The sequence below is a fragment of the Chionomys nivalis genome, chromosome 8 (genome assembly GCF_950005125.1).
Source record: "Chionomys nivalis chromosome 8, mChiNiv1.1, whole genome shotgun sequence".
Lineage (NCBI taxonomy): Eukaryota > Metazoa > Chordata > Mammalia > Rodentia > Cricetidae > Chionomys > Chionomys nivalis.
The window spans coordinates 18,197,281-18,212,833 of record NC_080093.1 but is presented as its reverse complement, the minus strand read 5'-3'; the positions used below and the strand labels follow the sequence as shown (position 1 = coordinate 18,212,833).

The 15,553-nt window shown below is 47.1% G+C and overlaps 1 protein-coding gene across 1 annotated transcript in view; it reads right to left on the bottom strand.

Moving 5' to 3' along the window:
- Crtac1 (cartilage acidic protein 1) overlaps window positions 1-15,553 on the bottom strand; it is a 140,907-nt gene that overhangs the window by 114,674 nt on the left and 10,680 nt on the right. The window contains exon 2 of the mRNA XM_057779491.1: window positions 7,761-7,960. Coding sequence (XP_057635474.1) covers window positions 7,761-7,960 — 200 coding nt within the window. The remainder of the gene's footprint in view (window positions 1-7,760; window positions 7,961-15,553) is intronic.

The window sequence follows — 15,553 nt, the reverse complement described above, 5'->3', positions numbered from 1 at the left end:
CTGTGACAAATGACCCCAAACCTAATGGCTTAAAGCAGAAAAAATTATCTTACCATCATGTGTATTAGACAGTCCATGTTGGTCTCACTGGGCCAAAATGAAGTGTTGGCAAGGCTGTTGCCTTCCAGGGATGCTCGGCGATGCTCCTTCACTTCCTGTTCCTCAGTAGCACCTATGTTCCTGGCTCTTGGCCGTTCCCTCTATCTCCAGAGCCAGGAAGGGAGGCCAAACCATTCCTACGTGGGATTATTCTCACCTCCTCTTCTACCTCCCATTTTCCGGTTTAGAAACATTGTAATTACGTGGGAGTAACTTCCCCATCTAAAGGTCATTAACGTGATCACATCTGCAAAGAGCCTCTCCCATGTAAAAACCATATTTATAGGTTCTGGGGTTTGGAGCACAGGTCTCTTCGGATGGCTGTTGCTCGGCCTTCTGTAACTCCTGCAGCCCTTTCTATGGCTGTGCCTGGGGATAGAGGCCTGGGTCTTCTGATGGTTAACAGAGTCTGTCGTCGTCTGTCCTTGTTTGTGGCTGCCCAGGCTTGCAGAGCAGGAGGCATGCATGAAGCAATGAGATATTTCTGGAAAGCCTGCCACACACTGCTGAGAGCTCTTCTTAGGGAAGTTAAGAATGGGGTAGAAAGGCCTGGCTCCTGCTCCAACAGGATCTTACAGTATTCAGCAGCAGAGGCCGACCAGGCTATACCACAGCTGAAGACTCAGCACCCGTGATCATTCTTCCGTGATATTGATGACAATGAGTCTCAGGGTTAAGGGTGACCCATTTAAAAAATACTTTTCTTTCCCCCTCAGGGGAGGTTTTAGAGGAAGTCCTCTTTGCTGTTTGAATTAGAAAGTATTGAAGTCCCTCTGCCTGGGTTTTAGCAGCAGCAGCTTCTGCTGGTGGAGAATAGCCTCTTTCTTTCTTGTAACTGTTAAATCTAAATTGATAAAGTTCAGATCCTGGGACGTGGGTGGTTGTACATGTAATAGGGGCTCGAAGAGCTGTTGAACTAAATAATCCCCAAGCTTACTTTTTGCTTACAGCCTACGAATAAATAGAGGAAGATCGAAACCAGAGGCAGTTTGGTGATAACCATTAAACCTTAAAACATACATTTCCGTAAGCCAGCATTGTTGCTTCTTCTTGGTATCTACCACAGAGAAAAGTTTGTGTATCACTGTAAGCATGATATGCAGTGTATCAATGCCTGTCATGGTTAGAGATGAAAAACAACTGGTAGCCCACTCGCAAAAAAAACAAACCCAAAACGAGGAAATGTATATGTACATCTGCACTTAACAACTTTTTAAAAGATACATGTACGTGTTTGAACATGTTACACAGTGAAAAACAAGTGTGACAATATGTATTACAGTGACTGCTCCCAAAATGATGTATGTGTTTTCATATATATGGAATTGATATAGTCTATCTATCCATCCATCTATAACACATTGATTACTATCTAGAAACAACCTAGAAACCATCGTTCCTCTGAGAGTAACTAGGATGGGCTTCGAGTAGGGGACAAGGGTTGGAGAAGATGGATTTTATCTTTATCTATATTGTCTGATTTTCTTTGCAATGAAATACATTTAAGTGTAATTGAAAGAGAAACATACTTTGCCATAGAAAAAGAAACTGGGGACAGGTGGCAGCTCAGCTGATCAAATGCTTGCCACACAAGTACGAGGATCTGAGTTTGGGTTCTCGGAACCCACAGCAGCAGGGTCTGTAACTCCAGCTTCTGAGCGGGGGAGCACGTAGATTCCTGGAACTTACTGGCCAGTCGGCCTGGCCAGAACAGTGACAGCCAGATTCAGTGAAGACCCTGTCTCAAAACTAAATAAATAGGATGGGAACAATCAAAGAAGACACCTCATATGACCCCCTCACCTCTGCATGCTCACGTCAGACATGTGCGGCTACACTCGAGTGCAATGACACATACAAACAGTACATCACACACACATACACAGAAACCAAGTGGAGTGACGTAATGTTTTAAGATACCATCAAAACTGTTGACCAAATTTATGAAAGTGTTGGTATTACTTCTGTGTGTATATAATAATGCTCATGTGTGTGCGGGTCCAGATGTGTGTGCAAGTACATATGCATATGTGTCAGAATGTATTCGAGGTCAAAACAGTCTCCAGCATTCTCCTCAGGCACCAGGCACCCTGCTTTTGAGATTGAGTCTCTCACTGGGTTAGAACTCAAAATGTAGGCTAGGTCGGTCCGTCAGTGAGCCCCAAAGATCTGCCTGTCTCTGCCTTCCCAGCTCTGGGCTCAAGAGCATTTCCACAATACCAGCACTTTTTGCCTGGGTTTTGGAAATCAGATGCAGAGCCTCATGCTTCAAGACAAGGACTTTACCAGTCGGCCTGTCTCCCCAGCCCTGAAATGGTATTATTAAAAAAGAAGGGGAATTGAAAGTTCAAACATGCTTATTCCTGTTTTGTTAAAAGCATGTGTAGCTGTGTGTGCATCTGTATACATGTAGACATGTGTTTTAACACAGTACATAAATCTAAATGCATTTCTATGCACACGGAACCTATTATTTATGGCAGCTGTCTATTCGTAGAATGCATATGTATGCACAACAACCACACATATCTGCCTACCGTTATAATACCATGGTAAGTGCTGATTTGGTTAAATCATAGATAAATATCCCATTCTTTTTCATTGCTCCTATTATTTTTAATGGTATCTCCTATATGATCATGATTAATCAGGTAATTGAATACAGTTTGCCTTTTAAATAATTCAATTAGCTTTAGTAAATTAAAAAAGTTTCCTGACATAGTTGCAAAATTGAGAGGGGAAAAAAACAAAACGCGGCTTCACAATCTGCAGCATCCTTTAAATGAAATCCTCCCGAGTGTGAAGAACATGCTAAGGTTTTGCCAAATGAATGCTCTTTGTGTAGAAAAACTGATCTAAATCATGGTTTAAACTTTACAACCACCACAGTCTCACCACTGGAGCCAGCTCCTGCTGGAAACTGAGAGGGCAGAGGGGTTATCTCAGAGCTACAGGGATAGCCCTTACAGCGCTGCTGTTGTAAGGGATTGCGCGGCTGACACCAACAGGAATTCCTCTCCAGACCCTGTGAGACTGGAGATTGGGTGTTTAGTTCCACTGAGAAAAGGGGAAGCCACTGGGCTTTCCATTTGCCCAGGGAACAGTCCCAAAGACCCTCAATGGTCCGTGCGTGTACTGCCTTCTCTGGGGGTGATAAAATCCTCCCCTCACCCGGCAGGGAGGCAGCTATCCGCAGACCTCAATCACGCACCTACCGGTTAGCAGATAAGCCCTCCATATGCGCAGGCACTCGCCCAGCTGTGGCGGAGGAGCGGTGAGCCGCCCCTTCCCTCCCCCATCCCCGCAGAACAAAGGGCGGTCATTTTCTGCTCCTCCCAGAGTCAGAAGCACGCACACGCCTTCCATCACAATTAACTCGAGAATCCGAAACACAACACAAACCCACCCGCGACATGTGCAAAATCAATGCTGTCAATAGCCAGAACGAGGATACTGAAAAAGCAAAGCAAAACAAACCTATTCAAAGAGTAAATACTCAAAGTAACAGGGTTCTGGTCAGACACACAAGGTCAACAAATTCAAGGCAACTTCAAGTACTAGATGCCTTATGGACCAAAGAGCTGGTCATTATCCCAGGGGTTGCAAAAGTAAACACATCCAGGGATCAGCTCATAAAAAGATCTGTACGATAATGGGTGGGCCTGCCACCACCAAGACCCAGGTGCCCCAGGTAAAGGCATTCCAAGTCAATTTTTAGAAATACCAACTCCCGCAACAGGCTTCTTAAACAGAAAGCCTACAATCAGACAGAGCAGAAAGCAGAATGTAATATGGTTGCAGGGCAGATGAAAGGGTAAGAGTCTAAATCAGAGCCGCTGCCAAGGAGTCAGCAGGATGAGAGGCAGGGCAGGGATCCTGGCTGTCTTTACGGGGAAAGAATGGTGGCTTTGTGTCTTCAAGGCGGCCACGAAACAAAAGCGAAAGGAAATGGCCTATTAAGCTCTTCTGTGAGGGATTCAGATTAGTCAAATTGCTTCTGATTTAAGTAACGGAGCTGGGTTGCAGAAGGATCAGATTCCCTTGGATGGTGCTCAGGCTCAGTATGCGGAGAATCCACACTCAACAGGACTGGCCTTGTTGGGAGGCAAGAGGTGGACCAAATGACCTCTCAAGGTCCTGATTTAAATACGCCTGTGTAGTCAACTCTTGGTTATCCAGCCCAAAGGAGAAGACAATGACAAATCATCCTGAGCTGAAGATAATAAAAGTTGTATTTGCCTTTGGAATGGATGTGGGTACTTAAATTAGAACGTGTCTTTCTGATGCTCCAAGAATTCACAATTCTTTGCAACAGCCACAAAGAAGCCCTGACCTGGAGCTGGGAGGGTGCCTGATTTCTCCCTTTTTACTTCTCCTATTCCTCCTGTGAGTCTTTTTCCTTTGGGTGAGCAACAGATACGTCTTTCAGGATGACACACAGAAGCTCCGGCTACTCAGTAGCTGCCTGGGAGAGAGGGAGAGACTGTATGATCCAGGCCTTGTTTCCAAAGGGTAATTCCCTCAGCCTACTGGACCCGAGCCTGTGGCAAGCTGGACAGGGCGTATCACCTACTCTCCAATGACTATTAGTGACAGCCTAGTTTCTCAGCCTTAGAGGACACAAAAGCAAAGTTCTTGAGCTCAGTGGAAGAAACAAGGTCTTGGGAAGAGGAAGATGAAATATACAGTCATTGCTCAGAAGGAAGATGCTGGATGCTCAGGAAATGCAGGGGCAACTCCCTGCACCTGGAGGGATGTGTGGAATGGAGATGCCGAGAAGCCATATTTAAGCTAGGGCTTGGGGATGCAACCCAATGGGTGTATGGGGGCACGAGCACTACCTTTGACCTGGTAAAGACAGAGACACTGATATCTGTACCATCACACTTTCCCCCCTTTCCAGACGGCGTCAGGATGAGCCTGGGGGCAAGAGTCTTCCTGTTACCTGCTGGTTTTGCAGGGGGAAGATGAACCAGGAGCAGGGTGTGCAGGCTGGACTACTGTGTCAGCATGCCTCAGAGAGAGGGACCAGAGAAGAGGCAGAATGAAAGGAAGCCAGAGAGGCCCTTGCACCTGTCCCTGTGGAGTGCCTTGCTCTTCAAGGCATATTTCACCCCCCTGTGGGGACCACAGGAGGACAACAAAGGTCTCCTGAAGTGACCGTGCAGAGCGGGTACAGGGTGGAGGGAACACTGGACAGATATGGGGGACATGAGATACTGAGGCCAGAGACAACCTCCCTGTGGAGACAGCGAGAGACTTTCCACCTGTGGAGCCTGGCAGCACCTGTCAGTAGTCCCCAGAGGGGACAGGGGGTGAGAAGACTTTCTGTTCACAGTGCGGGCCTTAATATGTTCTTTCCCATATTAGCTTGTAAGACTATGAGTTCACACCAGGGTCTTATTTGAACAGAGAGCATGCCCATGATGCTTAGGGGTGGGGAGGGTCAGGAGGAGGGAAGGGCTGTTCTCCGGCATACTCTGTCATCTGTCCCCAGGGTCCACAGGGGAAGACTGGGCTCACCTATCAGGAGTCAACGAGAGCATCTCAGGGCAGCACGGGGCTCTGGGGATTACACTGGGTGTGGCTCAGCTTCTCCCTGGTTAAGCTTCAGGGGACAATGGGGCATTGCAGGCGGGGCACAGGTGAGCCACAGGGCTCCCCACCTCACCACAGGAGAAGAGATGCCCTGGGGCCCTCCATATTTGCACTGTTCTATCATTTTCTGCTCTTTAAGCAGAACTGAGCTGCCTGCTTGAAATGCGGCTGTTTGATCAGAATTAGAAATTCAGTTCCCCGAACTGGGCATGATGGGGCATGTCTGTAAACCCAGTACCAAGGTATTGCAGGCTTTGGGCCAGCCCAGGATACACAGCAAAACACTGTGTCTGAAAAAGGTGGGAAAGATGGAATTCAGTTCTCTAACCAAATTGGCCATACTTCAAGTCTTCATTGTCACATGTGCCTAATAAACACCACACTGGGAAACACCACCTAACAAGCATCCAGAAGCTCTAGCACTGAGTGGCTCACATCTTCTCAGGGAAGAAAAAAAAATGAATGAGAAAAAAAAATCCCTTTAAAACTAACTTTTCTATATATCTTCATCGCCAACTCTGAGCTTAGTCCCGGTAGGTGGGTAGGGTAGCGGTCAGTGCCTCTATTTTACAGATGAAGAACAAAGAGCTGGGGCACAAAGATTGGGAGCTGTTGGGGTGAATATGGCAAAACCTAAAACCAGCTCTTCACTGTGAGTTGTGACATACATGCCTGTAATACTAGCACTGGGGAGGTGGAGGTAAGAGGAGCTAAGGGCTAGCCTCAGCTACACGGCAAGTTCAAAACTAGCCTGGAATACTTGAGACCCTTTCACAAAATGTTTAAACCCAATGGTCTGTGTCTAAGACCCACACTTTTTACTGTTGCATATGACGGCTACAAATACCATCACCCATTAGGTACTTTGTTCTACGTTACCAAAAAAAAAAAAAAGCTCAGACCTCCTAGAACTAGGCAGAAGCCCCTGCAATACTTTTATTACTGACTGATTTTTGGTGAAGTGATGACTAAGCTTTGTATGGTATAGCTTGTTAACTCTAGGATACCTTAGGATTCAAATCCTGACCCATCCATCCATTTAACTGTTTATTTACGCTACACAAAGAAAGCTAATTATTGTCTTTTGTTTGATTTTCTGAGGCAGAGTCTCTAGCGCTCCTCAAGTGCTGGAATCCCAGGTGTGTACCATCAATATGTGGCGGGGGGTGGGGACTGAACCCCGAGTGTCATGCACAGTGGACAAGCGTCTCCAGCTAAGCTCCCTTCCCTACTTCCCACCTTTTCAATTCTTCACCTCTGAATGGGGATGATAGTGTTGTCGGGAGGATAAAGGAGATGAATGTGAAATACGATGTATAGAGCCTGGCACACACTGATGTTCCATAAATAACAATTATCCGTGGTGATTGGCAGAACTTACAACACACTATCATGTGCAATAGCTGAGTGAGGCTTCAGGACAAGTCATTACAGCGATCCCTCCCTTCCAGGTGATGTATGGGAATCTCAAGGTCATGCAACTAGACAGCTATACACCTAGGGCACCATCTCAAGCCATCTGAAGTCTCTGCTTCTCTAGAGACAACACAATGTTCCTTTTTCGGAGGAGGAGCAAGAGCAGCAGCAGGCAGCATGCCTAGCCAGGGGAGGCTTCACTGTCCCTCTTGATTTTCAGCTTCACTCTTCTCTGAAATGGGTAATTAACGTTTCCTTAGGCTTATATAAAGTGCCGTGGGAGTCAGTGAGCATGCAGCAACCCCTTCTACGGACTAACACTTTTATGTCCTGCCCGTGTTGAACCTCGCTGGGGAGGAAGTAATACCGGCATGACCAAGGAGGCTGATGTCCTGAAATCTTGCAGATTCTATGGCTTTCTTCGAAGCTGCCATGTGTCTCAAGCCCCTGCTGTAGCAAAGGGCAAAGCCATGGGACCCCAGAACTGCAGCTCAGCCCACCAAGTTGGTGCTGACCACAAAGGACAGCAGAGCCCAGTGAGAACAGGCATTGGTCACTGCACGGTGTTTTGCAGTTACTGTCACGCAAATGTATCACGGCAAAAGCTGATTAATATATCTGTCAAAGCCAGGGTGGGAGGCACTTACCCTGCCACGACGATCTCGAAGTCCCCATCGTGGTCCACATCCGTCACTGCCACCCCGTAGTTGAGCTGGGTGGGGTTGCTGTCATAGTCGGGGGGCAGAACGGAGTTGGTGACTGCAGTGAACATGGGCTCAGCCCTCTGGGATCCCCCAGCGAGAGGCAGAAACCACAGCGGCAGCAGGAGCAAAGACATCCTGAACATCTGAAAGCAAAAGTTACAAACTTTACTGAAAGGTCCCAGAGCGAAGTAGTCAGACGAATTCAGCCCCAGGGAGGCCGTGGGGGCATTCTCCCCTACCTTTGTGACTGAAGGGCCTCTGCGTTTTAGGAACGCCACCTCTGCTATCCTGTGTAAAACTACAACCTGCGTCTGCCACAGTGGGGCCCTGGGTTTTCTCCTCTTCTGCAGCACTTACCACTGCACTACACGCAACAGGATTTACTACGCGTCACACTTAGTTACTGCCGGCCGCCCTCTGCTGCAGTACAAGATCCACTTCAGCATGGATATTTGTTTTATTTATCTGACATGCACCAAGCTAAGGGCAAGGTGCAAATGAGCAGCCTGTATGTATTTGAGGAAGGAATAAAGAAAAGAGAGAAGGAAGGATCTCCGATACTCTGGGAGGATGAAGAGACCTCAATGCAGAGGTGGGGGCAAGACCCCCACAGGTTGCTGAACCTAGAGTAACAACAGAGGTGGTGAAGGATGGCTCTCCTGTGGGACATACCCAAGAGATAGTCTGGCAGGTTCCCCAAGCCAAGATTCCTCCCAAGGGCTGGTGGTCATTGCCTCCAGACGAAGAGGCAGTGAAGGGATGCATTCCAGCGAGGTCTGGCGGGTAGCACATCATTCACTTGGAGAAATTAAACCATTGCATGCGTGTTTTATTATAAATTAATTATGTATAATGCATTGTATAATTCATTATAATATCTCTAACATAACTCAGGGTGTTGCCAAGCTGCCTGGGGCCATGGGAGCCAGGGGCACTCACCCAGAAGACAGCTGAGAATGGCCGGGGCGGTAGAAGAACCCCACCTGCTCTGAGCTAGAGCAGAAGGCATTTCGAATGCTGGAGACAGCACTGCTCTAAGACTCTGCCGTAGGCAGAGCACTGGACCTCACAGAGTGTCCCAGAGACTCTCTTGGAATTCCAGAAAGCCTGCGCAGGTCTAACCCACTAGGAAAGCGCTACCCTCCTGCCTTCAGAAGGCAGCAAAGCTCCTCCTGCTAGAACTTGGCTGCTTGCTTGTCAGCGCATCTGGCAGCAGAGAACAAGGCTGAGCCGGACTGACATCTTAATGAGGGAAGAGCAAAGGAGATCTGAAGACTGTCTCCCCGTATGGAGACAGATGCTCCTGCCAGCAAATGAGCTTGTGCTCCAGGTCAAGGGCCCAGAGGCCAAAACGGGGGTCCAAGCACTGCCTTTAGATCCAAACAAAATCCAAAACCTCCCTGATGTCTTGCTGTAGAGAAATGCAGGGGCAGAGTTCCTTTGCAGGGCAGAAACTATGTAGGATCCATCCTTAAAGGAGGTGCTTGTAGTGTGTTCAAAGTGCACGAGTTCAGAGTCATGATATCAAAGGAGGTCATTCCAAATTAAGAGTACTCTAGCTAAGACAGTGTCTTTCTACTGGGCTGTCGACTCACTGAAGACAACACATTATCACAGTTCTTCAATGTTGCAGGAGATTTGGTTTGATAAAGAAACCCACAGCCATCTTTATAAGTAGCCATGGGGTAGATAAAGAGTGTTTAATAGGCAGGGTGAACATAATGAAATGTAGCATGGACCTGAAGGTTACTGGACTTTTATTTCATTTATTGATAGTATGACCTCTATTGAAGAGACAATAGTGAGCTCCAACTTGAAAACTGTGCCAGCCTTTTTCTTTTGGGTCACCAACCAGATCCCAAATCATGACACACAGACTTATTATAAATTTCAAATGCTTGATCTTAGCTTGGCTCTTATTTTAATCTGTTTCTCTTTATCTATGTTTTGCCTTGCGGCTTTTTACCTCTCTCTCTCTCTCTCTCTCTCTCTCTCTCTCTCTCTCTCTCTCTCTCTCTGTCTGTCTCTTTCTTTCTCCCCCGCTGTCTCTATGTCTGCCTGGCAGCTACCTGACTTCTGGCCCTAGGTGGGTCCCTCACTTTCTCCCTCGTTCTCTCCTCCCTCTCTTCTTCAGCCTAGATTTCTTCTCCTATTTGTTCTCTCTGCCTACCAGTCCCACCTATCCCTCTCTCTGCCTCACTATTGGCCATTCAGTTCTTTATTAGACCAATCAGGTGCCTTAGGCATGCAAGGTGAAAGAGAAACACATCTTTTCATAATTAAACAAATGCAGCATAAACAAATATAACGCACCTCTGCACGGCTAAAGAAATATCCCACAGCATAAACAAACAAATGTAACACGTCTTTACATAGTTAAAACAATTTCCACAACAAAAGATAAATCTAGCTGGATTGGCAGTGGCTGGGTTGAGCTTACAACTCCTGCAATGAGAGTTGCCTTCTAGAAGCCCGTCAGCTCCTCTCAGGCTTTACAGCTGTAATTTGGATCACACAGCAGGGGTCAGACCCTAGAAGGGCAACGGGTTGATTGACCTCAGTATTGGAGATCTTGACAAGTTCCAGTATCACAGGTTCCAGCTCTCTCCTTTGAAGTACAGGTTTTAGAAGAGACCTCTAAGGAGCCTTTTTGGCTCCAAAATTCTATGATGGGTGAAAAGAATATTTTTAAAGGAAATATTCAGAAGCCTCCGCCCCATGTCCTGCAACTGCTTCTGCAAACCTCGTATCAGTCTGCACGGCTCCTTCCCAAGGACATTAAACCCACTTTAAAGAAAACAGATATTTTTATATCCTCCAATATTTTTCTCCAGGGTGGTGAGGAGTATACTATTAATAACATAGATCCCATATTTTCTGAACAGAGTGGACCAGTGAGTGGATCACTTCACGTAGAGGCATATGCTGAAGAGTCAGGCTAAGAGTTTGTGTCCTTAGGTTTAATTCCTCTGCCATGCCAAAGGTACCCCATACAGCCACCATTGGGGTGCTCAGGACCACCTTTGGGAAGTAAGATGGTTAAGTACTGGGCTATCCTGATGGTGGATCAGCAAACAGTGGTAGCTATTGAGGAACTATAGCAACTAACTTTTCTCAGGACTTGGGTGGAGGCTGCCATGCTCCTTTAGATGTTGGCTCCTCAGAGTAGTCCACAGAGTAGCAGAAGGATCACTTAGGAGTCTATTAGAAATGCAGCACGTTGGGTCCCACCCCAGACTTAATGAATCAGAATATCTATTCTAACAAGATTTCGGGTGATTTGCATGCATGTTAAAATTTAAGGAACATTGCACAATCTTGGCTATATTGAAATCACTTGGGGAGCTTTAGAAAATCCCCGCGCCTGACCACGATTTCTTAGATAAGACACCAGGAGCACAGAAGACAAAAGGAATATTAGATAAGATGGGTTATATCAAAATTAGAAACTTCTGTATGTCAAAGAATACCACCCAAAGAATGAAAAGTCAACCACAGAGTAAGTGTAAATATTTGCCAATCATACACATCTGATAAGATATTGATAGCCATAGTACATCAATAAAACACTCCTAACACAGTAACAAAAAAAAAAAAAAGAAAAGAGAAGAAAAGAAAAAGAAAAGCCCTGATTCAAAGTGGGTACAGGACTTGGACAGACACTTCTCAGAGATGTGCACGGCCCACAAAAGCATGAAAGTCCACTAATTATATAGCAAATGTTGATCAAAACCACAATGACATACTTCACCCTTACTGGAACCACTACAGCAATAATAAAATTCCATAAGCTAACAGACGATGGTGAGGATGTGGAGGGCCTGGGACCCTGTGCATTGCTGGCATGCAGGGAACGGTACAGTTGTGTCAGAAGACGGTGTGGTGGCTCCTCAAAAACCTCACGATAGAATGATCTAGAAATTCCACCTCTGACTGTGTACCCCCAAACTGAAAGAAGAAAGATTTTTAAAAACTTGTTGGCATTTATTTTATGCCGGGCTATCTTTTTCTTCTGTGCACCCCCCTTCTGACTTAGCAACAATTCGTTCCTTTTCTGTGAGAAGAGTCTCCATGTGGCAGGGGAGCTCATGAGTAGACTAACGAGTTCTGGAGGTCTGGTGGCCCGCCTTGGGTGCTCTGCTCACCCAAACATGTTGAATGGTTACAGAATCCACATCTAACCTCTCAAGTTCGGCATTTTTAAGCCTGTGCAGCAGAACTCAGTTCTCTTTTTTGGGCCATCAGCCTTGTCCATAGTCACCGTGTGGCGGGGCATACGGACTTCACCGTTGAAGCTCTGGATGATTCTGTTTGTGTAGAGTGTCTTTCAGATGCTTGATGACTTTGAGGATATACGCACACCCTGATTCAGGTCTGGGCAGTCTGACAGTTGTTCCTAAACAGAACACAAAGATGTGGACCTCTTGACGTGTATGACTTTGTGGTGTTTTCTGCACCAAGGGAGTAATGAACTCCTTTCACAGGTCACCCGAGGCTGCTTAGTGGAAGAGTGAGAGCAAAGGATTCTGGGAAAATTCAGGAGACATAGATATCTGAGTATCTAGGTACATAGCAGCAGTAGTAATCACAACAGTCGAAAGATGAAAGTCACCCAAGTGTCTGTGAACATATGAAGAAGACATGGTACACACCAGCAGTAGGGTGTTATTCAGCAAGGCAGTTCTGGCGCATGCTACAGTGTGGATAAAGCCTGAAGATATTTTAGCAGGTAAAGTAAAGAAGTCATAGGAGGACAAACTGTGAGATTCCATTTGTTTGAGGGACCAGGAGGAGCCGGACACATGGACAGAAGGTAGATGCCGTGGAGAAGAAGCAGGGGGAACTAGTGTTTGATGACGATAGAGTTTCAGAAGACGAAAGGGTTCTTTCTGCAGAGGTACGGTGTGATGGCGGGGCAACACCTTGAGGGGGTTCTGCGCCACCGACCTGGATTTTTGGTTGTGAATAAAGGGTGAATTTTATGTCCTGGATATTTTATCACAGGTTAGGAAGTGAAGGTGCGTGAATCTTATCTCGAGACCTTCTGACTTAATTGGCCTAGGATGGAACCTGGGCGTAAGAGTTTTAGAAGTTACCATGTGAATTCAATATGCTGGAAAGTTTGAGAAACACTGCTCCACATTAGTGCTTCATCCCTCTGTCTTTAATGTGTCCACGAATCAGCTGGCGGTCTTGTTAACATGCAGACTCTGGCTCAATAACTTTGCCACAGTGCCCAAGATTCTGTATTTCTAACAGGCTCCCTAGCGGTTTCCATGACGCTGGTCTATAAACCACACATTGAATAGCAAGGTTCTATGCCGCGGCTCTCAGAGTTTTGAAACCAAGCAACATACTCCATTGAAGGTCTGGGCTTGATTCAAGAACCTTCTCCTTTGCCTCTAGATCTGAGGAATAAAATCTACCACAGGGCGATGCAATCCCCAGGACGACCTGGGCTCAGTTCATTTATGTAGACAAGGCATCAGCTGTCTTCGCTCATGGTAAAATTACATAATTGGTCGGAAGAAGGATCTCAACTCTGATGTCTGCACAGAGGTAAGAAGAGGGGAAGGGGTCAAGTTGAGACAAGAGGCAGATGCCATCGAAGAGCAGAACCAGAGAAAATGGGGGTAGGGAAGGTAGAGACATGTGCCAATGAGCTCCCATCACAGGAGGTGTGTTATTAATATTATTAAATGAAGGAAAGGGGGAAGGAATAGATCCGAGTGGAAATATGAATCAGTAGAAACGGCGTGCAGCTTTTCACAGGTGTCTAAAAGCTGTTCTTCCTCCAAAGCAATGCTTCTCAAACTTCAATGTGCTTGACAATCACCAGAGCCCATGCTGGGGCAGGCTCTGGTCCAGGCAGTCTGCATGTTTGACGAGGCAATGCCCAGGCCACTGGCCTACAGACCTCTCCTCCAGCAGCAGGGCTCCCAGCCAGTGATGCCCAACCCTGCTGCCCAGTGGAATCTCCCAGCCTCTGCCCCTGGGAACACTGTGCCGAGACGTGTGCTGCTCAGTGTGATTTCACTGGTCTAGGGTCACGTCTGGATGCTCTGCCTTTTTAGGACCTGTCCAGCTGATGCAGATGGGCAGTCCGGGATGAGAAGCCCAGACTCACGGTCCCCTGGTGAGAGTGCTCACTGCCACCTGATTTGAAGTGAAAAATGTTTCTCCTCCTGAAATTCATCATTGGCTTGCTGAAGTATGTGAAGAAAATCCATTTAGCTGAAGAGTGTCAATGGAGGTAGAAGATATGAAGTTTGGGGAAAAAAGCAAAACAGGCTGATCCTGCCTGAGGTAGAAGGCCAGAGTGACCTCACGTTGGATACGGCTTGCTCAGGAGTCTCCTGTCACACTACTGGGAACTCTGAATCCTTTGGGGAAACGTAGATAAGTAAAAACAGATCAGAAATTGGGTTAAGAAGGGTGTTTTTGTTTTCTTAGGTGCTTGGATATCGACCATCTGCTAGGTCTTGTTCCGTACTGTGCCTGGTACTCACCAGCGGGAACAGTACTCAGATGGGGCCCAGGGCACTGCAGAGTATTACTGTACACAGTATTAATACTCTAGTACACTGCAGACAGTACATCTGCTAGAGATGTATGAGTTCTGCGAACCAAAGATGAACAAGACCCAGTTCTTTCCCCCAGGGAGCTTGGTAAACAGGCAGTGAATGAAGTATGCCGTCCGGTGTCAAGGCCATCTGTGGCTCTCCAGGGGCAGAGCAGAACTGAGGAGGAGCTCAACTCAAAGGCAGAACAAACTTTGGCAGAGGGGTACTGGGCCAGAGTGCATGGTGTCTCGGCAGGGAAGAGCAGTTCTGCACGGTGGTTGTGGGTAAAGACAAGAAAGGTTAGTCAGACGGTGGTGGCGCACGCCTTTAATCCCAGCACTTGGGAGGCAGAGGCAGGCGGACTCTGTGAGTCTGTGAGTTCGAGGTCAGCTTGGTCTACAAAAGCTAGTTCCAGAATAGGCTCAAAGCTACAGTAAAACCCTGTCTTGAAAACCAAAAAAGAAAAGAAAAGAAAGGTCTCTGTGAGGACCCCAAGGGCACCTGGGTTTGTGTTTGGGGCTCTGGGAAGAATAGCATCAACAGAATAACTTCCTTAAAATGCTCCATAAGCGAACTTTTCAACAGTCCTCAGCGAGATGGAGAGAGGGAAACAAAGCCCATAGTCAGCGACCTGGATCTGGACCCGGAGCCCAGCACAGACCAGCTACACCTTGGCGTGTTCTTCCAACTTGCTGACCTTGGATGTCCTTGTCTGTAATGTGGGGTCACCTGATCCACGGTGATGAAAGGTTAAGTGAGCCTCAGGGGAGGTCTGGCAGGGGGCCAGGTGGAGAGCAGCTTGGTGGCCCATAGCAAAGGTGGGGAGTCTTCAGACGCTGGCTCTCGGTCACAGGCAGAGAAATCAGTTTTCTCAGTTTTCTGTGGCCTCGGGACTTTCCTGAATTGGGTCTGAAAACTGGTATCTAAGCAACCTGGCTTCTCTGCAGTGGGGTCAGGCAGCTGTGGGAGAGGCTTCCAAGGGCAATTTCCAGGGCTCGCAGTTCTTCTGCAATTATCCAAAGTGCAAGGACACACCCCACGCTCTCACAAAGGCAAGAGGCCCAAATGGTGGAAACAGGCAGAGAAAGCAGACCCTTTCAGACACTTGTCAGACAGCTGAGCTGAGAGGGAGAGGGGACATGGCAGCTGCAGGAACATTCTGCCCCTCACAGA